The sequence below is a fragment of the Erythrolamprus reginae genome, chromosome 1, assembly GCF_031021105.1.
Source record: "Erythrolamprus reginae isolate rEryReg1 chromosome 1, rEryReg1.hap1, whole genome shotgun sequence".
Lineage (NCBI taxonomy): Eukaryota > Metazoa > Chordata > Lepidosauria > Squamata > Dipsadidae > Erythrolamprus > Erythrolamprus reginae.
Genome location: NC_091950.1, coordinates 129,492,960 through 129,518,961, shown reverse-complemented (window position 1 = coordinate 129,518,961; position 26,002 = coordinate 129,492,960). Strand labels below are relative to the sequence as shown.

Genomic DNA, 26,002 nt, shown 5'->3' with positions numbered 1-26,002 from the left:
GACATTATAACTGATTGCTTTATTGATACTGTATGAATGAAAAGTACAATAGGTGCAGAATCCGGGCAAATTGAGTGCACAACAAGTGAAGTATTTCAAGATACATCAATCCCCATCTCCCCCACACCCTTCCCCATACCCTCCCCACAATATAAAAACTTAAGCAGACAATAATACATACAATGAGACAAATAAAACCCTAAAAAAACAAAAACAAGTATAATTCTTCCCTTCATTTAGTGCAGAGGCAGCAAGGTCCATCACCAAAAGACTGAGCCTTTGCAAATGAAATGGATGAAGTAGAACAGTGGGACCAGTTTGTGGAACTGTGGTCTTTCCCCCAAGTGCACTGGCCATGCACCAGGGGGTTGAAGAAAACAGGCCAGTTATGTGTTCCAGTAATGGTTCATTTTTTTAAGTGGATTTTCCCCATCATGCAAGAAGAAAATAACCAACCAACATTTATTTTTTTTAAATGTAAACTATTATTGCCCCTAGAATCAGTTATGTTGTTATGATAAAGATGTTCTTACCGGTAACTCCTAACAGACTTGAGCTGTGGTTTCTTTTCTCTAGAATATCCATGTAAATATATCAATTACAACTCCAACCTCATCGTATTTTTGATCCCTACAGCCGAAAGCTAGAAAACACCCTCATCCTACCATTCAAACATTGCATTCCCTAGTATGGATTTTACAATCTCTTCAGCCAGCTTGAACAACTTTCAACTCAGTATTTCCAAGGCACATAGGTGATCTGAATGTTCCCTTTGGTGTAGTTGCATATCTTGTGGAGAGAACACATTTTTCTCTGATAGCATTTTTTTTTTTTGCTTAAAAACAGGCAGTTTGTACAGTTAGTCTGTTTAACAGGGCAAAAGCATAGGAACAAAGTCTTCAAGAGGGCCTGTACCTGGAAGTTCAGCAAGCAAGTGAGATGCTGTCCAACACTCAGCTTTTTCTTCTGTTCAAGTCTCCTTGATCAGATTTAGGTCACTAGGAATAAATCTGACATGCCTTTGGGATGGGAGATATTGGCAATTAAAAGCTCTGCATCCAACACTAAGGTTCCTAAGTATACAAAGTGATGGAAAGAAACTTATCTTGAACAGGCTTCTAGAACTGCTAAAGGGGCACTGAACTAGCTTCCAAGATGTGGAAGTGCAAAAATTATATGCATAGAGTTCTCCTGCTAACTTTGAAGATTTTCCCCAATCGACAAGCTCTCAGTGGTATGTTTGGTTTTTAGGAGCACTCTATTCCCTAATATACTATAAACTCAAAGCCAGCATGCCACTGCTTTGTAATAAGGATAACTCTCTTTAAGAGTTATCAAAAAACAGAGCCCAGATTATACAGAAGTTCCCTTTTCTCTTTCATCACTATTACCCCTTGAAATGAAAGCAATTCTCCCAGTTCCATTCTTCTGAAATATTAAATATAGAGGTGGGAGAATACAATTAAAAAAAAACCATTTATACAGTTGTGTGAACATTTTGCACATAAAAGAGGGCTAGTTTTTTTTTAAAAAAACCCAACCTCATTTGCAAATGATTTTTTTAAAGAGTTTAAATTATTTTGCTCCCTCATTCTACTTATTTTTGAATTAAAATAATTATTTTCTGTTCCGTATTTAATGGAGCTACTGTTGAATTTTTTTTTTACAGGGCCACGCCAAATTAATATCCCAAAGGCCTCTTGGCTCAAGATTGCAAGATAAAAAAATTCCAAAACTGATAACATGTAAAAAAAGCCCACAAACCCTATGTATAAAAAAGAAAAGAATACATTTCAAGTATAATCTTTAGGTTCTTTAAATGCGCATATGTGTGTGTATATGTGTATATATATATATAAATATATATAAAGCAAAGCCAGTACAGAATGAGTTAGATGTCCCTTTTTCTTTAAGCAACTGTGTGTACACCATAGGATTATGGGCTCTCCCTTCATTAATCTAAGATTAAAATAGTTAGTTCTGATATTTTTATAAAACCACCAGTTGCATATTGCTCAAAAGAAGGAATGAGCTTCAAGCAACTGCACTGTTAATTTTCTCTAATGCATTAAACTCCGAGGTTATTCAAGAATGAGGAGACAGAATGGTTATGCCTCCCTTGCATCTTAGAGCCAAAAAGGCCACTGTTTCTACAAATGCAGCTATGTACCTCATCTTTCCTCTTCCTTGCAGGACCTTTGTGTTCTCTCTTTCCATCCCTATGATTGGAAGAACATAGTGTGGTTCTAAGTGATTCTGTTTAACCCAAAATAAATGCACAATGGATCTCGCTAAGAACTTAACTCTTTGGAAAAGGAGAAAAAGCAGCCAAGCTGGTTATCCCAAGAAGGCAAATCTGGGCCAGATGTTATCTTCTTGGAAACCCTGAAAGGTATGAATAGATACGGGTTGACTAGATGTGATGGTCGCTGAGGGAGACAGAACAGAAAAATGATCAAACTGCCCAAGAGGAAAGTAACTCTTGTTCTGCATTAATACAGTGAGTAGGTCCATGATGGATTACTTCTCCAGTACATGCAAAGGCCTTTTGCAGAAGGCATGCTGTAAGAGGATTTGGATATTAGAGACTGAATAAAGTATTTTTAAATATATATATTTTCACCTTTAAAAAATGATTATAGATGTATCTGTGACTCTGCCTGTATGTGCTATTGTATGGATACATGTGAGTGGCAATTAGCTCTTATGGTCATGACCAAGCTATAGTTCAGAAGAGAAAAAAAAAAGAACACACTTATCACACTTTCCTAAAACGAAAAGCTAAAAAAATTTCAAGTTCAGTATTTTTTTTTTCGAGATCTTGTCCTTCCCACCCTGCCCTCATGTAATTTCTGGGTTTGTTTTTTCCCCTTCCAACTAACAATAGCACCATTAACAACATTTAAACATTACAATCCCTCTTCAGTTACTAGACACACACAAAATGGTCCCATTAAAAATAGTGCTTTTCTGCCAAAACAAAAAGTTATATATAATATATATTTCATATAATTCAACTAAATCTGTGGCAAATGTGCAATGCTGACGCCTCCGCCATTAAAGTGAACTTACGTTCACCCAAACTCTTTCACTTCATCTGTGATTTTTCTTTTAAAAAGGTGCAAGTACATTTTGAACTGTGTAAATTAAAAAAAAAAGGTAGTGGGCCTCATCATTTCTTTTCTAGCTTTTAAAATGTGCAAAAAAAAAAAATCCCCCCTCAAATATATCAATTGTGACTTATAAAACCATAAAATGGGGCAAAGGCTAGGCCAGCCTTTAAAACCTCAGATTTTGTTTCCCTTCTTTTACTGTCAGTTGAAATATAGAATTTGGCCTTCTTTTAATACCATGATCTCCTCTTGCTCTGTCATCATTGGTTAGTATATGGACTGAAAGGCAAGTCTGTTATTATATAGTTCAAGTGCCTTAGCTGTCCCTGTTACGTTCAAGCTGAAAATACTGGGTAGGGAAGTACAAAGCCAACCAATAGATTAAAAAGAAAAAAAATATAAAGACAATGCCACAAAAATGTTGCTGCCACCACTGATGTCATAATCCCATTCTTTTGGTGTTCCCATGCCCCTTTTTGTTCTGTTGTTCCTTGGTGCGAAAGGACATTGGTTCTCTCCCCTCCACCTTGGTCTGCAAGAGAGAAAAGGCTGGGGCCAGACCTTGAAAACACCTCCCATGAGACTGGGAAAAAAAATAATAGTCACTTTTGCAAACAGTTCAGCACAGTTCACTTCGGGCCGCCTGTCGTTTCTGAGGTGGTGTGCACAGGCAGAGGCGCCTGTGTCGGCAGGACGACCAACGGGCGATGGTTCTTGGATTCTTCAGACTCTTGTAGCCCTTCAGTCTGCCATCGATACCTGCGGGCACGGACGATGTTGGGAACCCCACGCTGAAGGCGCTGCGAGCTCTTCTTCTGCCAAACGTCGTATTTTGAATACTTGTCATGGGGAGGCTTTTGTAAGATCTCCTTAGAGAAATGGGGAGAGGAGAGCAAAGGAAGATCAATTTATTGCTTACCATGAGGGACTTAAAAGATACCGTTACTGGGCTGTGATGTCATATGGTTCAGCAGACAGAACTCAAACAGCAGAGTGAATGCGTTTCATTTGGGGTAAAATTGATCCTTGGAATTTCTTTACTCCAGATCTCACTTCCTTTGTGCCTTTGTCTCTTGGAAACACTGGGAAAGTTGTATGCTACAGACATGCAAGAGCACCCAATAAAATTGGAGATTTTATTCACGTTCATCGTATCACATCTTTGAGTCAAATTAATTGCATACGCTAGTGGCTAAACGTCAGGCAGCGTTGATTATAGTTTTCGCTTAGTGACCACAATTGGAAATGGGCAATTCTGTGGTTAAGCGATGCAGCTGCTAAATGGAAAACAGACTGATTTTATTTACTCCCCCTTTGGTTGTGACTTGTGGTTTGACTCCTAAAAGAGCCAGGGTGGTTAGAGTGCAATACTGCAAGCTACCTCTGCTGATCACTGGCTGTCAGCAATTTTGCAGATCGAATCTAATCAGGCTGAAAGTTGACTTAGGCTTCCATACTTTTGAGGTAGGTAAAATGAAGACCCAGATTGTTGGGAACAATACAGCTGATTCTGTAAACTGCTTGGAGAGGGCTGTAAAGCACTGTGAAGCAGTATATAAATCTAAGTGCTATTGTTATTCTGCATTCTCAGTTACTTCTGCTTGTCACAAGTCAGTTGCAAAGCACACAAATGGTGATCATGTGACTGCAGGATGTTACGGCAGTCATGCATGTCTACTGGTTGTCAGCGCCCCTGAATAGTGATCATGTGACTATGGGACTTTACAATGATCATAAATATAAAGATTGATCATAAATCTTTTTTTTTACACTGTCATACCTTTGCACATTTGAGTCTTCGGAGAGGGGCGGCATATAAATCTAATAAATTATTATTATTATTATTATTATTATTATTATTACTATTATTATTACTATTACTATTATTATTATTAAACGGGACATTAAGTAAGTGAGGATTAGCTATATTGAAAATCTCATTCATTAGTTTTCTTCAGTCTCATACTTATCAGGCATATTCAGACTATCTGAAGAACACCAGCCTGAAGCAGACTGGTGTGTGTGCCTGTGTGTATGTGTGTGTGTAAATACTCATTCTCCATGTAGGGAGTTTTGATCAGTCATAGGAGAATGGAGACTGCAAATAGGAGCTACCTTGTCAAAACAGGAAGAACTCTACATTTTCTCATAAAAACAGAAGTTAGCAGGGAAACAGCTAAAAGTAAAAGGAGCATCTCCAGAAGGAAGTCAAAAGGTCAAGATGGTAGCTGTGATTGTGTTTATCAAAGGCCACATATATTTACCAGATGTCCAACATGTTGGAGATCATGTCAGCAAAAGGTTTGCCTTATGGTCTCCAACTTGACTTTTTGGATTACCCACTAAAGACATCCCTGAAAGGTAACAGCTTCATCAGAACTGCCTACTGAGAACTGAGCATGCTCAGTACCCATGGAACACTATTGTGAGAGATAAATAAAGTCAATCAAGTGCAGAAGAGTGATGGAACCAAGCGTCTTTGGAAGACAGTATGGCTGATTAGCTGGCACTTCATGCTAAGAAATTGTTGTTGTAAGTCACATTTTACAAGGTTGCTTAACAAAGTCTCCCATAACTGTCTGACATTATCCTGGCAATGCAACTCTGCTGGTATACTTATTCACACCTCGTTGCATGAAGTTCCCTTTTAAATAAATATGCATAGGTTTCTATTAATCACATGCCCAATTTACTTTGAGTGTGGTACTCAATATCCTGCAATATTCTGCCAAGCAAATAGGTACTTGAACGGACTTCACAACAACTTCCTTTTTTTTTTTTTGGACAAGCAGTGAACATATTGTACTTTGCCGTACATTGTCATTCCTCCCTAGCCACCCCCATCTCTGGACTCTCTTTTATGAAATAGTTGCTTAGAGAGAAGATGTTATCTGTATACAGATAATATCATTCTGCTGTACCTGCAAAAGCAGCAAATACTGAAGATATAAGGGTTCTGTGGTCCCATGGGATTTTTTTCCCCCTTTCAAAAATGTATCTGATTACTCAGATAGGATCTTCACCAACCTTGTTTATTCCTGGTAAAACCACAAGAGATGAAGAGAGGTCCCGCTCCGATTTGACAGATTTTGCGCAGTAAGTTTCCAAAAGATTCAGGTCACAACTCCGGAAGCAACACTCCTCCACAATGCCACGATTGAGTCTTCCTCGGTTTCTACCCACAGGCCTGCCTGTTGATACAAGGGTCAATTAAAAATGAGTGATGCTACATACTTAAGTATTTAAGATAGACCATGGATCAATATGTTTTGTCTCTTTCTTTTAAAATCAGCAGCACCCACAATGTCCATTGAGAGCTTTGCAAATTCCACATTTGATGACAAGGTAGCAAGAGAGAAGAAATGAAGTAAACTGCTGTTGGTTTACACAATTTGCAACTTAGCAAACCAAGTGGTCCAAATGTCTTTAAATTTAAGGTCATTTGCAATTCTTCAATTACAACCAGTGCACATTGCGCTATTATTTTCATTTACCCTAGTCATCTAATGATGTAAATTATTTCCAACCCATAAATTAAGATATCAGATTGGGGACGAATAGAACAAACTCATTTGGAGCTGGTATAAAATAAATTATATTTCACTTGTTTAGTGCAATCCTAGTTTAGGTTTTTTTTTTAAAAAAAATCCAAATAATTCCATGCTAACAGCAATTCCATTTGTTTCATGCTAGTGTCTCTCTCATCAATTTATTTGAAAGGAAATACTTACAGTTCTACACCTTAAATATTTTATATATGATAATATGCATAGTTCAGGTTGAATTTAGTTGTTTTCTTACAGACATTTCATTACCATACTAAGTAAGATGATCAGTACAAAAGAAAGTGGGATTGCTGACTGTATATATAATGCCACACACACACACACACACACACACTTCTTGATTGTTCTAGATTAGGGTGTTGTTTCTTCCTTGATTGTTTATCTGATGTGGCTTCCTGTTAATCTGGGTGATAGCTGCTGGAGAGATTGTATTCTAAATTGTTCCTTCAAACAGATACAACATAGCCCCTCCATCTATGAAGAGGCAAGTTACTGTCATTTATTATCTCAATTTTTGTTCTTTGACCCCATTGTTTTGGTCTGGTCAATTTTCAAGCCACTGCTATAAGCGTTACAAGGGCAGATCAAAAATGTTTAATGGAAACTACTTTAAATATGACAGTCCAGAGAACTGTAGTTTGAGCATTTTAATAAATTTAAACTGACCTCAGTAATTTAAAAGCAGGTTTATTTAAATGGGAATAATCGAAACAAGGCTTGGGATACACAATCCAGGAGAAAAATGTATGAAATGCCAATCTGCTTTCTGTTAGTGAGAGCTCTACCTTTTTTATGACGAAAATAAACTCCTTTACTCATCTGTGATTTTCTCTTGCCAAATTACTTCTCAAGTATACACTATTTTGTTAGCAACTGGACAGCTTTCACTATCCACTTCAATACAGCTGGCAATCTGATGTGTGACCTTTTTCTAAAAAGTTTCTTTTTTAAAAAGAAAAACCTGTGCTCTAAATTATATGCTACTCCCCTTGAAAGAAAATACAATTCTATTTAAAAACAGCAACAAATACTCAGCTGAGAGCTGTGTTTGTTCCAGAATGCTGAGAGATGCTAAGCGCAACTGTTACATTAGCCCATTAATGACATCACTATATTGGAGATAGTAACTGAAACAAGGAGAGTGATCATCATAACATCTTAACCAGGATCTTCTGGTTCTCTCCTGATATGCACTAGACTACTGATTAAATACATTGCTGCCTTTGGGATTTGCACAAGCATTGCTTTTTTCTAGTTCCTGTTGTACAATGACTTTTTCTCCCTTTTAAAGAGACGTCATGGATCTCCTCACAAGTAGTCCTCTAACTAGATACTGCTGAGAATCAGAGCTGAGAATAAGATTCATGTTTATGCATCAGTGTCTAATAAATAAACACCTCGATGCTCTGTTATCCTCTGAACATCATTTCAGGTGAAGGGCCAAGGATCATGTTCATCAATAGAGACAGCTCCAGCAAAAAAGACACAAGACACGTGGCTTCTGTGAGTTGACACTGATAAAGAGTTCCTCTCCTCAATTTAAGTCCTTCCTTTCTCTGTCTTAAGTTCCCCTTCCTGATTTAGCTTTTCGTTCTTTCTCTCTTTTTTTCCTAAGCAGAAATCTCAAAGAGGCTCAAATATTGGGGGCTGGGGTCAAAGTTCAGGCGCACTTGTGCATCCCAGAGAATATGCATGAGGGATTAAGAGGGAATATTCATGTGCTGAGCTCAGGGCCTCGTGTGTGCCATTCTCCTGAATCACACACAAAAAATATTCCACCGCTTGTGCCTCCTTTCGTACACACTCTCCTGAGTACCCCTTCCATCGGATCAATCAAGCACCAAATCAAGCGTAAGAACACTTTGGGTGTAAACAATCCTCTCTTCTCCTGACAAAGGAATGTGGGCACCAACAAGAGGGCCTTTGTCGAGTGGCTGGGCAGCAGCATCCATTGTTCCAAATCCCTCCCCCCAAATAGCTTCCCTTCCACCACCACCCACCCTTTTATTTTTCCTAGTATTATTCTGAGGGATGCAGAGAAGAGAGAGAGAAAGGAGAGAATGTGCTTTGTCAGCGTAAGTGGCTGGAAAGAGCTAAGTTCTTATCAGCTGTTAGAAAGGAAGAAACAGGAGCCCTTGTTTACAGAAGTCAGATGCCTGGACTCTCGCTCAGCTCTCCCCCCCCCCCAACCTCTTCCTGATTCACACAGAGATTCAAGCTTCGTTTACCTATATCAGACTGTTGGGGTTTTTTGCTCCGATTCAAAAATCCCCCAAGAACTGGAATCGGACCTCCCAAATATTGGCCGCTAGGTCACTTGCCTACCTTTAATCTCCCCCATCTTGTGTCCTTCGCTGATACTACTTTAAGAACACCAATGACTATTGTTAGATCCCCCTTAAATGCCACCTTCCTCTTCTTCTTCTTCCTCTTCTGCCAGGAATGCTTAGAAAACACATTTATTGGGCATGTTGCTGATTAACTACTTCCTAAGCGGGAGTATTTTTAGCTCGACATCCCTTCTTCAGAACTACTGCCAGCCTTCCCCCCGCCCCCATCTGAGAATCTAAAAAGGAGAACTAAAGCTTACGGGGCTGACTTCAATAGGGTGATGATGAATTGCCCCAGCTGGGGTCTTGACCTTTGGTGGTTTTGGACAGAGCTGTAGATTAAAGAGACTAAGAAGCAACTTCCCTTTAAAAGTGTTTTCAGAAGAGGATTCAGACCACCTACAATATGGGAAGCAGGACATCTCCAGTTGCCAGACACAACGTGACAGACGATTTGCAGTGTAATCGTCCCCAATTTGATTCTGTCCAGATTTTGGAGATTATATTTCCCAGGACTGCCAGCCTATGTGAGCCATGTTCACACTGGCTGAGAATTCTGGGTGATGTAATCCCAGCATGCCTGGAAGGAATATCTGGTTGCAGAAGGGTGACATAATACAGGCATAACTAAATTCTTTGCAAAAAGTTTAGAATTCTGCCTTGCCGATCAAATAAGCCTGTATTTCCTTGATGAAAAATTAAAACACGGGCATATTTTAAAGTATATCAGGGACATTTTGTGAGATCAGTGGTCATGTAAAATGAATGAATTAATTAATTAATTAATTGATTAATTAATTAATTAATTAATGAGTGAAAAGCAATTATTTCAGCAATTTACGCTAACAATTAAATTCCAATGTCCCCATATACTGTAGCCATTGTCTATGGATTGAACTCATACAACAATCCACCAGGATACTGCAGTAGTAATATAGATCAAATTTAAAATATTTTTTAGGGATTTACACTCCAAGTAATGAATTCTCTCTTAAAGATTTAATTCTTTGCAAGAATTTTTCTTTCATAACAAAGAAGATTTAATAGTTGTATTATTTTTACTCTACGCTGACGCCTTTGGCACACAGTGGGAAGAATTTTACTTATGTGAGCTTCTAGATCTACTGAAAGCAAAACTGCCAAATCCTGGTTAGTTCCTATTCCTCAAAGCATTATTCTAGATACAAATGAAATTAGATTAGGCCTAATAATACATGTTTCATAGTATTACTTCTCCTGATAATACCACTATGGATGGTTTCTTACTTATTAATGGTTATTATTTAGTTATAATATTGTCAATATTGGGAAAGTCTGAGATAAACTTTCAGTGCAATCTTATTCATGACTACCTTAGAGCATGTCTGAATGAAGTTAAAGTAGATAAAGGATTGCAATCCTAAAGTATGCTTAATTAATTCTGACCACAAGAAATTCAAATTCTATAAGAGGAATAAAGAACTATTTGCATTTTGTGATTGTACGATCACACAGATATAGAATACAAGATTTTCAAGTAATCTGATGTTATTCAAATACAGAAGAAGTTTTAGACCACAGTGGTACATCCAACATTTCACTTATTTTATCACTTGACATTCTGGCTGAGATTCATAGGAACTGGAGTTTTATCACATCTGCCAGATCATACGGACTTTTAGCTCAGCCTCAGCCACCCACCGGCAATACACAAAAGCTAGCATAGCATATACAGTTAAAGTGAGGCCTCTTAAGATAATGCTTCATATACAGTGGTACCTCGAGATACGAGTTTAATTCGTTCCGGACCTGGGCTCTTAAGTCGAGCAGCTCTTATCTCGAACGACTTTTCCCCATAGGAATTAATGTAAATAATTTTAATTGGTTCCAGCCCTCAAAAAACTCACAAAGTTAGTCTAAATTATGCAGAAAGACATGTTTTTAATGAAGAAATGTACATGTACATATAAATGAATAATGAAGTTTCTTTCACTTAACTTGTAAACTTTCTTAAACTTTTAAATTTACATATGTTCAACTTCTCTGCCACCCAATCCTGTAGGACAGAGGTCCCCAACCCTTTTTGCACCAGGGACCGGCTTTAAGCGATCAAGAGAGGAATGGGTGAATGAATGGACGGAGGGTGGGAAGGAAGGAAGGAAAGAGGGAAGGGACAGGAACAGAGGAAGGAAGCAAGGAAACTTATGAAAGGGGAGAGTAAGAGAGGAATGAGTGAAGGGAGGGAGGGAGGGAAGAAGGTGGGAAGGAGAAAGAAAAGAAGAAATAGAGGAAGGGAAGGTAAAAGAGAGAAAGAAAAAGAGCAAGAAAGAAAGAAAGAAAGAAAGAAAGAAAGAAAGAAAGAAAGAAAGAAAGAAAGAAAGGGGGAAGGGACAGGAACAGAGGAAGGAAGCAAGGAAACTTATGAAAGGGGAGAGTAAGAGAGGAATGAGTGAAGGGAGGGAGGGAGGGAAGAAGGTGGGAAGGAGAAAGAAAAGAAGAAATAGAGGAAGGGAAGGTAAAAGAGAGAAAGAAAAAGAGCAAGAAAGAAAGCTGCAATCACCCCCCCGAGCCCCCCAGGCCGGCTGCAACCTTTTAAAACACGCGCGCCGCTTCGCAGCTGTCTCCTGAAGCCGAACGCGGAAGTTAGCGTTTGGCTTCAGGAGACAGCTCCTTGGCGCTTGTATCTCGAATTTGGGCTTGTAAGTAGAACAAAAATATCTCTCCCCTCCCAGCTCTTATCTCGAGTTGCTCTTAAGTAGAGCAGCTCTTATGTCGGGGTTCCACTGTATAACTTTCCAAAACACAGTGTATTGTTATAGATGAATATACTGAGCTCGTTTCACACACATACCCATACTTACTGAAATAAAAGCCTCTCTCCCCACAGACAAACTGTAGTGTGTCCACCAGCTCTCCACCACAAAGAGTTTCTGCAGGACTGTATGCAGAGACGGAATCAATCGTATATGCCAGGAAGGTGAGCATGAGCAGCAATATCCGCCGAGAGAGGCACATCTTCTGTACGTGAAAGAGAAAATTCCATCATGTTAAAAACTGTTCCTATAAGTGACCTCTAAACCAGTGTTTCCCAATCTTGGCAACTTGAAAATATCTGGACTTCAGCTCCCAGAATTCCCCAGCCAGCATTCGCTGGCTGGGGAATTCTGGGAGTTGAAGTCCAAATATCTTCAAGTTGCCAAGGTTAGGAAACACTGCTCTAAATTACCAGAGTTTACAGCAGGGGTCTCCAACCTTGGCAACTTTAAAACTTGTAGACTTCAACTCCCAGAGTTCCTCAGCCAGCTTCGCTGAAGTCCATAAGTCTTAAAGTTAGAGACCCCTGGTTTACAGAACCTCCACAGTCATTGTGTATGGTCCTAATGAAAAACAAAAAATCAGATGTGTCATAGCAAGACAGACAAAGATCAAGAATACAGAGTGCTTGGACAATTGGTGTAAAAATCAATCTTTATAGAAATCTATAAGCATAAAGAAACATTTTATTTGCAATGTTATCAGCCTTCCATCCTTCCGAGGTGGGTAAAATGAGGACCCGGATTGTGGGGGCAATAGCCTAGCTCTGTTTAAAAAAGTGCTATTGCTAACATGTTGTAAGCCGCCCTGATTCTAAGGAGAAGGGCAGCATAAAAAAAAATAAAACATGAATAAATAAATAAATAAAATAAATAAATAAATGTTCTGAATACATACACACCCTAAAAAAAAAGCAAGCAAAACACAGCATCTCCCTGCAGCTGCTTCAATTAATAGAAATCAAACTACTAAGCTAAGAAATCAAACTACGATTACTTTTCTGTTTTAGAGGTCCAAATCCAGATTTAGACCAGCAAAGATGGAAACAGCTGCCTGTATTTATATGGAAGATGAGATGATGAAGAAAGAAAAAATGATAGGCTTCTGATTCCTTCCAGGTAAAGTCATGAGTTGGAGTCTGTGTGAAAAGAAGTTTCTCTGCTGAGTTGTTCCTGATGAAAAGTTATCAGCAATTATGTCGTGATTAATTTTTAGTTTCAAAATCTAACTACAGTCATTCAAAGCACCATATTTTGTTGAAACTTATACATTAAGATGGCAAATATAATTTTATAAAAGACCGGCCACATATGAAAGAATAAAGAAGATTTCCTCTGCTTTTTACAAGAATGTTGTGTCACTATACGAAATGAGAATCTACTAATTGCTGAAGTGCTGTGGCCCTGCATCTTGACAACTTTTAAATCAGACCAGCATTATTGTTTTAAAAGAAAACATACCAGCACTCTGACTACTACATCAGAACCACATCAAGCAGATGGGGTGACCTTTCGTTGAGTTGGACGAAGTCCCACAGTGATCTAGTCCAATGTATTCCTGGCTTAGTCTCAAGTTTTCTAATGTGACCCTCGGCAGAGTGTAAGGCCAGCTTTCTATCCGTTAATCCATTCTACCAATCCTGGATTTCTAGCTTTCCAGTAATTTATGGTATGCTAAATCTCTAGTGAAATGTTCCTCAGCCTTGACAACTGTAAGATGTGTGAACTTCAACTCCCAGAATTCCCCAGCAAGCATGATGAGAGAGACAGACAGACAGAGAGGGAGAGACAGAGACAGAATGAGAATGTTGATTAGTATAGATTCAATTTATTTTCTTCCATTGGCTTAGAACCAAATATATGACAGAAAAGTCACAGTCTACATGTGTTGTTTTTCTAAGCTTATGGAGGATGTTTGAACTATACACCAAGTGAAAGAAAAAAAGAAGAAAGAGGGGCAGATTTCTTTCTCTCCCTTTGCAACCTTTCTCTGATTAATCCTCCTCTTCCAAATTTGCCCCATAGAGCAAAATTAAGCGGTACCATAAATGCATCCACCTTCACCTCCTTTTCAAGAATTAAGTATGTATGTGCAGGTAAAGGCTGCTGCTATTAGAGGAAATGCTAATTGGATATATAGCTTCCAAGGATTGTCTCGTGTTTTGTGATTCATGCAGCAATTAAGCTCCAAGTCTACCAGGTATGTCCAAAGAATCCAGTAAGCTAGTAGTAATCAGTGATGCTCCTTGGCATCAAATGCCAGGTTATCAAATGCTGTGAAAACATCACAAACATGACTGCTCAGCTGCCTATGCACATCACATAGGCATATAAATATTTAGACTGTTAAATATGCAACATGTGCTGGGTAAAGTTTGTGGTCAACCAGGAAGCCCAGCCCTTATTAACTTTTGCCTCCTGGGCAAGACTCAAAAGTTAGTTTAACCACTTTGTCATTGACCCTGTCCCTGTCTATTTCTCATAAAAGATTGCTTAATTTTGATATTTGGCAAAATCTATGTGTGTCTATGTATACACACACACTTCATTTTTCCTGGAGGACTCAAATCTGGGAAATCTATCTCTTGTGTCCAAAGTTGATAGTGACTAGTCACCTCCCCTTGTGAGATCTATTACTCCATCTCTCCCAAAATAGCACTCTTCTCGCCTGGCTATAAGGGTTAATCAAACAAGAGGTGATGTGGCACATGTTCCTCTACAAACAATGTACAGATAGATACCCCATTATAGAAGAATGTTGGCACTGCTCTGGAGAAAAAAAATCATACATGGACCTTCTTCTGACTTGTAAAATGAAAGTGCATCAGTGAAGAAAGAGGTGACTCCAAATTAAAGCTTTGGATCAAAAGTTAGATAGTTTACAACACTATTCTCAACAATGAATATCAGATATTCTTCCAGTTCTATGTTAAAAAATCTACTCTCATTTTTTTTCTTTTTAAAAAGTTGACCCATAGTTAGCACACATAAATCTTTCCCCCCTGCTATTTGATTAAATAAAGTGTTTCTTTACTCATTTATCTGAGTTTTGATATATGCTCCCCTTTACAAACACTGTATAATACAAAACTGCCTCCCCTTAAATGAAATAATAAGGCAAAATCTATTTCAATTTACATCTGCTAGTAAAATAATATAACCATATTGAAGCATAGTGGATATCTATCCTCCAATGGATGCCTCTGGAATCCACACACTACTTTTTATTCTGTGAGCTTTCTTCCCACTTAAAAATGCTACTCCTTACCTTCGGTCTACCCCCTCCCAATTATCATCAGAGGTCAATGTAATAGGAAACAAGGCCAAAACAGGAGAGCTTTTTAATTGCTTAGTGCTGAATTCCCTTTTTTCTCTCTCCCAGATGAATCTTCTGCAAACAAACAACCAATCTGGCATCTTTACTCCACAGAAGTTAAGACAATGCAGTAGTAGAGATAAGAGAGCTTTAGTAGGAGGTTTAGCAGTCGATGCTGCTATGGGGCCTATTTGTAGTCAGCTCACAGAAGTGAAAGATGGTTTTCTTAATGTGATATGCTTCAAATATTCCGTTGAGGAAGTTGTTACATGGTCTCATCAGGATATTGATTTAGGAAATCAATTCCAAGTCTGTATTTTACTTCCAAGGTATTTTCTTCTGGCACTTTGGAAAACTAAACAGTTATTGTAAGATGGAACTAAAACCTAGAGAGGTTATTTTCCAGGTTTATCCAAGATCAGCGTGGCAGATAGGGCTTTTTAAGAAATTGAACAGAAGCCTGAACCTCAGTGCTTCAGAAAACAAATGCACAATCTTTAGGAATTTCTTTCACTCTAAGCAAATGACTGGGTTGGAATATCAAGTGATCTATACTTGGTCTATACATGATCTCTTCATATTAATGTCATTAAGCCATTCAATTAATAGAAAAGGAGTATGGGGGATGATCTATTTGTCCCATGAGAGGGTAGATGCGTAACATGCATTTTAAATTGTTGGGATTTAGTCAGTTACATTTTAATACCACCAAAGGTTGATATACTTAGTAGACATTTTCAGGCACCTCTAGAAGAACCAGAATTGACAATCTCCCCAGTGAGTATCAAATTCTTGCACATTTGAAAAGCAAGCACAAAAAGATGTTGTTCTAGGTCATGGCTGATAAAAAGTGCAAATTGGGACAATTCCCATAAATGTAAAAAATTAAAAATAGGGGTTGAATCAGCAGATAGAGGCTTTCTCCATGGGTGTTTGTCCAGCTAATTTTGGAAGGTAATCTCCTCAAGAGAATTTCCCAACCCTACTGGGAGGGAAAAAAATTGAAGGGAAGAATGAGTTTTATGGGGCAAAGGGTGGATGAAGTATTCCGAATCACTGTTTACCACTTCTACCCTGAAGGTTGTATATCCTTCTACTCAGCTTTTTAAGTCACAGCATATTATCTTCTGCTATCTCACATGGACATATATACATGGAATAGGTAGCAACATGTTTTAGTGTTCCAACTTTCAAGTTGAATTGTTTCATTCCCTTCCCTCTCATTTTTCTCTCCTCACCTCCCCAGAAGCCCTGAAATTCAACCATCAGCCCGTATTCGGTCCACTGTGTTCCGAGAGCCATTTTGGTGTAGTGGTTAAGATATCAATTTAAAAACCAGAAGACTATGGGTTCTAGTCCCACTTTAGGCACAAAGCCAACCGAGTGATTTTGGGCTCATGCCTTTCTCAGCCTTAGGAAGGAGGCAGTGATCAGCCACTTCTGAAAATATTGCCCCCCAAAATATTACAGGGACTCATCCAGGCAGTCTTTCCAGCATGTTGAAACTTTACGAGATTAAAATTCGCGGCATAAGCAAGCTCTCAAAAGGAGAAGACCAATCAGGAGAAGGCTGATTTATGATTGCTGCTGTATTGCTCTATTGTGAAACAGGCCTGAATCTCCTAAAAAAAAAAGGGGGGGGGAACTTTTTTTCCTCATGCAAATATATGTAGCCATAAACCAATCAAACACAGCTATTTCTAACTCATCTACGAATGAGCTCACATTTCTTCAATTAAGGAGCAGCTCTGCTAAGTGCTTGGTGGATTTATTTTTGAAGGGCTCTCGAAAACCTACTACAAAGAAGAGATGAAAGTAAGTCTTGCCCCAAAATTGTTAAGATGGTGTTCACCTAGCAGGTGCCATGCTAGCAACAACTTTGGGTGAGTGCTACTGGACACCTCAGGGGACTGACTCCAGGTTGAAGAAATCTGATGCAGAAGCTGATCTATCTGGTTTATCTTTCAGGTAGGGTGTGTTGCAACCATGAATTTAGGTGAGTTCTTCAAGACTAATTCAAGATCCCAGCTATAAATAAATGTATTCCTAATTGGAATGCATGGTTGAAAAGGCTTTGTGACAGTAAAAGGTTTTGCCTAGCTCTCTTACCTTGCCCACACAGAAGCAAGCCAGCCCACCCTGTAGAAGGGCTGCCAAAAGACCCCACTTTGCTCTTAAATGCCATTGCTTTGCTTTCACATTCATTTTCTAGGTTTTCCAGACAGCCAAGAAACTTAAATGAAAGGACATTCTTCCTCTTGCCCTTTGTCCTAGTAACAAATACAGTCTGCGTTCACTCCAGTCCCTTAACCACTCCAAAGGGATGTTGGTATCAGTTAAGCCTTTGGAGTGGGGAAAAGAAAAGATAGAAGGAAGGGCAGAAGGGAGAGTTGGTCCTGTTTACTCATTCCATCAGAGTAGGAGAAACTGCTTGAACTTTGGTGAGCCACTCCAGGAGGTCTTTTAAAGAAAGAAGTGGGACTATATTCACAGGTTTTTTTTAAAAAAATAAAAATAAATAATAAAACAAACTTGCTTCACTTTTGAAAAACATCTGGCACAAAAAAAAAGGAAATCTAAATGTCTTCAGCCAGCTGAACGGATCCGTTTTAATCTCCCCAATTCACAGCTTGTTCTCTTACTGTCTTCTGGATTTGTTTCCAAGCCCTGAAGTAACTCAAAAGCTACGGGACAACAATATTACATCACTCAGTTACAGGGAGAAATTAAGGTGACTGAAATGGACACAGACTTCATCCAAAACCACATTTGTGTTGGTTCCTGCTAATATGGAGCATATTCTTCCAGCTCCATTTAACAAAACAGTCCCTTGGCTATCTCCGCTTGTTTAAAAGCATCTTATTTCAGGGCCTCCTCCTTCTCTGTATACAGCTAATGAAGTAGGCACTTGCTTTGAAATGACTTTGCTGGGATAAATGAGCTAGTCTAAGCTGCCATTATGAATTTTAACAGGAGACTAGCGTGCAGCGGGCAATGCCCTCGCTGCAATGAACCCCCCCTCCCCAATGGGCTCAAAAAGGAAAAGAGGGGGAGAGAGAAAGCCCTTTTAAACCACCCAGGACCCGTGTGCATTTAGCTGCATAACACAACAATACCAAAGGTTTCGCTGATATCCCTGGGTTTGCTTGCAGATCAAGATTGCTCCAGGAGAGAAAGACAACTCTTGTATTTGAAACGACCTTGTCTACAGACTGCTCAGGTAAACAAGTTTCCCACTTGAAAGGCAAATTAGCGGGAAAGCGCCACACTGGGGTTGCCAGAAGTAAAAGGCTTTAGCTGCACAGCTTTTTCCATAAAGGCTCCAACCCACAGCGAGGGGAGTCCCTTTTCACCGCTCTCCCCCCTTTCGCATGGCAACCCTCTCAGGCTCTTTCTGCATTACAACTTTTTGTGCCAGGTTGTGGGGAGGGGGAAGGGGGAGGAACCGGGTTAACACATCCTCAACCAAGCAACTTTCCCTGTTTTTCCACAGAAAGCAGCCAGTTTGCGAAGCAGCCTCTGCTTTCTAAACAGTAACATGCTTACATAGCTCCAAAGTGTCAGCTGGGAGGCTTAAAGCATCCTTCTTGGGCATCTTTTCATGCTACTACCCAGGTAATAAACCTCTAGTGCTTAGATGTCTCTTCCTTTTAGTTATTTTTTTTTTAAATCGAGCCTTAGAAAGTCTGTTGATGGTTCAGACACACTGAATAAAAGCTGCAGAAAACTCCAGCTGCCTTCTGCATTCCAGATCCCTATGGCTCTACCAAACTTTAAAAAATAAAACTTCTCCAAACAAACTCCTCTAAGGAAAAGCAACGGGAAGAGAAAACAGAAAGGACAATACTCATAATAAAGAGTTCTCCAAATAAGGCCACCTAAAGTAGGAGACCCTCTGCCAGACCTCTCTTCTCACTCAGTTCTTGGCTCACAGTTCCGTTTCGATCCGTTTTCACTCCTCATTGATCTAACATGCGATACAGCGTTGTAAAGGGCGCTTAATAGCTAGCTAGCAAGCGGAGCTCAAGAACTCCGCGTCCCTTTTTTGCAACAAACGCAGAAATCTTCGGAAGCTTTTTCCTCCGAGCAACTTAAGGAAAGCAGAGAAAAGCAATACAAAATATGGTTTTTTTTAAAAACCAAACAAAACCATAACGTTCTATCCAAAAGAACCACGACCTTGCTGGTGTCCTTATAAACCAAGCAAGGTAATCCAAATCGCGCACCGGACAATTTACTGACTTCACCTACAGATATATTTTTTTCGCAATTCACACCCCTAGCGGCAAAGAACAAAGCAACACCTTTGGAGTTCCTACTCCAGCCTTCCCACCGCGGCACATGTCACAAAGATTTACCGGGTATTTAGGGTAGACTTTTCGGCAGTCGGAAGTCTTTCTGGAATCCTAGAATCTCGTATTATTTTTTTTTTAAAAAATAGTATTATTATTATTATTAGCTTTGCTTTAAAGGCATCTCAAGGCATGGAGAAGTGGTCTACTAATACTTCTGCTCACCGCTTCCTCCTCTTCTAAAAGTTCCCGGACTGAAACCTGTCGCCAATAGCCCCTTTTAAGGATCGGACCGTCTACAAACGCATCTCATTCATTCACCGGGTCTTTTTAAACCCCGGTTGTTTTCCCTTAACCATCACACTTCTCCTCTTTCTGGGTAAAGAAACTTTCACAAAACCACTCTGCTACAATGGAGGGGGGGGTTGGCTACACAAGCCGGGAGCGCGCCCATCTCCCCCCGCCTTGCTCTCCTACTGTAAAAAAAATTTTTTTAAAAAAAAAACCAGGAAAGTGCCACAGCAAAACTCAAAAAACCCAGCTTATTCTGACCAAACCCTCGGGGTCCCTCTAGCGTCCACTTGTCCGCATCGCGGAACGAAGTACTCAAAAAAAAGGAAAAAGTTTTCTCTCCTCCCCTTCTTTCCTCGCCAGCTCTGTCCCTCAAAGAAACAATAAAATAAAATAAAATAAGCATCGTTTAATTATTTTTAAAAAAGCAAAGGAAGGAGCGAGTTGAAGAACCGGGATCGCTTCTGCGGCGATCCCGGTTCGGCAAAATAATTTTGCACAAGACTTTACCGGGGCGGGGGGCAAGAAGACTTGTGCAAAGGTGTGCAAAAGGAGAAAAAAACACCTTAAAAACAAAACACGCAAGCCCGCTTTTATTTTTCGGGGGGAGAAGGTTTGAAAGGTAGGGGCCTCCTTTCACCCCCTAAAAAATAAATAAATAGAAGGAGAGCAAAGAAAGGAGAAGGGAAGAGAGACAAGTGGAGGATCTTAAAATCGTTGGGGTTGTGTTGTTTGTTTGTTTTTTTCTTTAAGCAGAGCTCACATTCCCGAACAGGAGAACCAAGACTTTTTCTCTCTCTCTTCGCTCTTTCGCTCCCTCCGGCCCGAACGGAGTTAAAAAAACCGCTTTGTTGCGTTTTTTTGTTTTTTGTTTAACGAGGCGGCGTCCTTCCTTGAACTCACGCACGCAAAGCCGAGAGGGGAGCCGGTCCCGCAGCGCGACCTAAGCGCCCCGGACTCTTGGGAGAGACCCGTTCCGATGCTGCCGCTGCCGGCCAGCGCCGCCGCCAAACGCCGCTTGAAAGCACCACCCCGGCTCCCTCCCTTCGCCTCCTCTCCGAAAGCTTCAGACCGGGAGAGAGAGAAAGAAAGAAAGAGTCAGAGAGAAGGAGAGAAGGAGAGAGAGAGAGAGAATGAAAGAGAGAGAGAGAATGAAAGAGAGATCTCCAAGCGCGTTTGTTTTTCTTCCTTACCTTTGAACTGCCAAAGCTGTTTTCAACTTCTGGCGTTGAGATTTGGAGCAAGGCTGGTTTGCTCCAGGTTTCATCCTCAGTTCTTGACATGGTGACTCTGGCTTGGCTGGTTGTTTTAATTTATTTTAATTTTTCTTTCTGGTTCTATTTGGTGTTTAGCGAGTCCCCTTTTTTGAATCTCTGTGCGTGCGAGCGAGCGAGCGTCGATAGCTAAGCTTAGTTTGCTTTGCTGTCTTCTTTGCTTGGGTCTCGCTTTCCAGAGGCAGGGCTGGTGGTGGTTAGGGCTCAGCTCCGCTGGTAGTAGCAGCTATACTTTTAATGAACTGCTCCACTGAGAAGACAGACCGATGCGTTCACTGCCCCTTCTTTTATACGCCCATCCAATGGGCATGCTCAAACTTACAGGCTTCAAGGTAAGTCAGCCAATAAAATTGCAGAGGTTATCTAACCCTCTCTGTCTCTCCCCCCCACTCTTAACCTCCTCCCATTTTACCCTCTCCCATTTGGAGCAAAAACGAAAAAAATCAATAGCATGCTTTTGGGCTATTGCCTCATCTCAAAATTGCCTCCCCCCCCCATTTGCAATAAAGAAATGAGGGGGGAATAAGAAAGATGGAAATACCCCCCCCCCATTAATATTGCTTTTTAAGTATAAGTATACATAGATATATGATATACATTTTTTCAATAAATAAATAAAATAAAGAAATAAATCCCACCACTTTATCTATTGGGTTAAAAAAAATGCCACAACCTTCAGACAACCAAATGTTTAGTGAATACTTGCCTTTCATCTCAGTGATTGGATTAATCCTGAGTTTAATGTCATCAAAGCTCAGGTCAAGGAGACCTGAAGAGATGTGGTGGTTTTTCCACTCCTGTTTTTAACCTCCCTATCAATGAAGACAAGATAGGGAAGTTAACTCGGTTTACTAACTTCAATCTATCTTCGAGGTAGATAGAAAGGGAATTTAACTAGGCTGCAATTTCACAGAATGCTTGCAAAGTGGGTTATCTCAACTAGTTGGCGCTAGAAGAAAGCTGCACCATCATTCTACTCTGGAACAGGCTGATGGGGGTAAATACCTTTGGAAATCTACTGTTCCACAAATGCAGTGCTGGTGGGGGGGGGGGCTATAAAGCACCTCTGAATTGCTAATTGAGAAGCAGCTCATAAGAGACAAATCTCTGCTTTCCAAATCTACAGTATTCAACATACACAGTTAACAACAACAACAACAAGTTACTGGGTGGCTACAGTTCACCAAACTGTGACAAGTCTTTAACAAGGCATCATTTATAGAGATGGAGAATCTGGGAATCTCCAGATGCGACTGAATTACCAGCTCTCAACAGCCCATCCTATATGACCAACAGTGAAGGATGTGGGAAGTCACAAATTTTCCACTCCCAGATTAAAAGAAGTGACCCGAATAAATACTTGTTTAAAGCCAGATTATTTAGAGAAAAGAAGGTAAACTTGTTGTCGACAGCCAAAATAATATCCTGGCGCTCTGTAAGACTGATCCAGGGATCAGTAATGTTATGCTATCTCTAATAGCCCCAACATTAAGTGGATTTTCTCCTTGAAAACAATCGTTTCCAAATGGATGCTTTTTTAGATGTATTCAGTTACAATTTCCCAAAAATATGTTGGCCAAGGATGATGGATGTTGTAGTTCAATGCATCGGGTTCTTAACCAAAAGGTGTCCATTTATTAGCTATCCTGTTTTTTCCATACCTGTCTGAACAATGATAATATTAAAGAGATAAAGTCTTATCCTTAGGATTGTAGGAAGCTCTTTGGCTTTTTCAAAATAGGCTAAGGGTTGCCTGTCTACCTACCTGTGGGAGTCTGTCTGTCTCCCTCTCTTTGAGGCAAGATTTAACAGAAATAAATAAGAACTCATGCACCTAATTTTGGGAGCCCAATATTTTTTTTTTGCCCCTACCATTTAAAAGTACAGCAATAGCTTCTTAGATTTGCAGCTATTTGCGAGTAGAAAAGCTGGAATTATTAACCACATTTGTGATATGGTTAAATCTTTAGCGTCTGCAAAAATTTATACTATGCTGAGTAACCACCGTTCATGTATAGCCTATATACCACGGGTCTCCAATCTTGGCAACTTTAAGACTTGTGGATCTTAACCAAACATTTAGACTATGCTGAGTAACCCACCATTCATGTATAACCTATACACCAGGGCTCTCCAACCTTGGCAACTTTATGACATGTGGACTTTAACTCCCAGAATTCCTCAGCCAGCAAAGCTGACTGAGGAATTCTGGGAGTTCAAGTCCACAAGTCTTAAAGTTGCTAAGGTTGGAGACCTCTTCTATACACTGATAGAGCTCCAGGTTTGGGAGGGAAATCTGATCTAAATTAACTGTTGTGACTGGCTATCCATATGGACCTTTATAATTCCATTGATGTTGCAATACCAAATAATAATAATAATAATAATAATTATTATTATTATTATTATTATTATTATTATTATTACTATTATTAACATTATTATTTATTAGATTTGTATGCTGCCCCTCTCCAGAGACTCGGGGCAGCTCACAACAACAATAATAACAATGTGACAATGTAATGAATCTAATATTTAAAAAGCATCTAAAAAACCATCATTTAAAAAACCATACAACATGACTTTCTAATGTAGAGAGAGTGAATAACAAAGAGGGTCTTGTGGGTATTATTAAACTTGAGAGGTGCCATTGATCCCCAAGGCTCGCTCTTCCATGTTACATTCCTTGGTAAACAAGTTTTTCCTTACGAGAAGTTCTTGATTCTGATCTGGGACTGATGAAATATTTTTATCAGGCAGTGGCGCTCTTTCACCTATTTAAAGTTATTTTCAGCCTTAATGGGAATCTGGATTCGTGGTAGTAGTTGGTCATCGTAAGGCTGTTGCTGCTGGTCAGAGGACATGAATGCCCAGCGAGGCAAAAATCAGGGAGGGGGCATCTGTTTTGTAGTACAAACACTTACCTGTTAGGCATTTTCATTGTCTTTGGAATCTGTATCTGAGAGACCAAATAATCAAGAAGTAGGTGAGAGGGGACACTGCTTGACGTAGCATCTCCAGTATCTGCATCAAAACTTTGGTTTTCTCCTTGCTTATTCCTCTGTGATCAAATGTTTGCAAGATTCAAAAGATGTAAATATAATCGGGCATAAAACCTAATATCTGGAGCGGGGAAGAAAGTCCAACTTTTTAAAAAGTTTATTCTTGTGGTTTTTTTTAAACAATCCTACACTTTTATTGTTTTACTGACATTTACAGATAAATTCTATTTTAAAGGGGAATTTTACCTAAACTAAAGCCAAATTCTTCCTCCCTTCAATGAAAGACATTTCTGGAAAAGAGAGATTGACCATTTATCTTTGGGGATGGAATAAAAGAATATACAGTAGTATACACAGGCATATACACAAGCATACAGACAGAAACTACATCAAGAAAAGATCTCTTGGTATATTTTAAGTTATTGCAAATGGTTCAGTTTAGAGCTATGATGGCTGGAGAATTCTGGGAGTTGAAGTCCACAAGTCTTAGAGTTGCCAAGTTTGGGGACTCCTGGCTTAGAGCAAATATCTGCTATTTGGGCTTTCATTATCCCCAAGTAGTGTTACTATGCCAGCATTGACAACTTATATTGAAAAGAATAACATTTTTAGCTCAGAGAAGGTTGGTTTAAACAGTATGTTAATTTTATACTTCTCTACTCATTATGCCAATGGCAGCAAATGAGGTGTTGATAGATGCCAATAGCTGCAAAGCCATTCCCCTTGATACTAGCTTAGTTCTCTGGGCTCACCTGATTGTTTTTTTTTTAATTATTCTTTTAATTAATTAACCAAAATTAAGTAGAAAAGCTGCCAGGCAAACCATTAGTTTCTAGGGAACCATCAGACAAATTAGGGAATATAGAACGCACTTTCTGAAATTCTCTCCAGTCCCTTAAAGCAGCGCCATTCTGGGTCATGTGACCAAGGAAAAGGCGGGGCTTAGAACAAAGCAATTGGCAACATTTCAATTTTCCACCTTATTGTCCATCCCAAAAAGAGGCACTAGAAAAGTTTTGTTTGGTTTTTTTAACCTCTCTTTCTCTCTGCTAATTCAATCTGACTCCTTTTCAAGATTGATCTTTCTTTTCTAGCTTCCCCACCACACCGGGTTTGGACCAATTCTGGATTGTAATTCTGCTGACGGACTGTCATAGGGACAGACAGCCTCCAATTCCTGATTACATAATTTCTTTCCAGCATTCTTTTGCATGGGGAAAAAAAAATAACAAGATAGGAGAACCAGGCAGAGGGATCTGTAGTTCCTTCTTTGTGATAAAAACGTTGCAATTGTTTGCCCAATCTTAGGGTCAACATATGCTGCCTCTGTTTGAGTGGGTATGATAATCTTAAGGGGATACAAATCAGAAATGGGATTCATCAAGTTCGGACTAGTCCGGGTACACTGATAATAGCGACCTATGTCCTGTAACTTGCCTGGCTGCAATCCCATCCTATATTCAGGGGTGAGCAGCAGGCAGGATGGGGTGGAACACAGTTCCACCGGTGGAAATGAAGATGTGTGCGCAACTCCAGCTGATCGGCAGCTGTCACTTCCTGGATTACTGGTAATGGCTCGGCTCTCCTTTCCCCCCCTGCTGCTGCTGCTGGGTCTGCGCTCCTCGCTTTTTTCCTCTTTCCTCCTTCCTGGCCTCAGACAAGCTTCCCTCTCTCCTGCTTGGCTCCCCTCCAGCCTCATGCAGCCACCTCCCGCCTGAGGTGCAAGCAGAAGGTGTGGGTGGAAGTGGCACTGGCAGCATTTATGCTTCTGGCAGCATCTGTTCACTTAGCTACCCAGCCTGAAGTGGAGGGAATGACCCAGGAAGGAGACCGTGGAAAACGTGAAGCAAATTGTCACCCTAACGAGCGACACTGGTAAGGTTGTAAGTCGAGGGCTTAACAGTTCACTTGAATGAAGATAATTCATTCAAGCCACTCCCACTTGATCACATGGCCGGCAAGCCAATCCTACCAAATCACATGACCATTAAACCACACCCACAAAATAAGCCACACCCACAGTGTG

The 26,002-nt window shown here is 39.9% G+C and overlaps 1 protein-coding gene across 2 annotated transcripts; it reads right to left on the bottom strand.

The window, feature by feature from the left end:
• Positions 1-21,234, bottom strand: IGF2 (insulin like growth factor 2). Of its 2 annotated transcripts, none has more exons than XM_070764916.1 (4): positions 20,894-21,234; positions 11,850-12,006; positions 6,141-6,304; positions 1-3,982 (listed from the first exon to the last, which is right to left on the bottom strand). In XM_070764916.1, the coding sequence occupies exons 1-4, from the start codon at positions 20,981-20,983 to the stop codon at positions 3,743-3,745; spliced, it is 651 nt and encodes a 216-aa protein (XP_070621017.1). In that variant the 5' UTR covers positions 20,984-21,234; the 3' UTR covers positions 1-3,742. The 2 variants fall into 2 exon arrangements, with proteins under 2 accessions (XP_070621017.1, XP_070621025.1); XM_070764924.1 differs by having other exon boundaries at positions 1-3,979.
• Between the last annotated feature and the right edge of the window lie 4,768 nt (positions 21,235-26,002).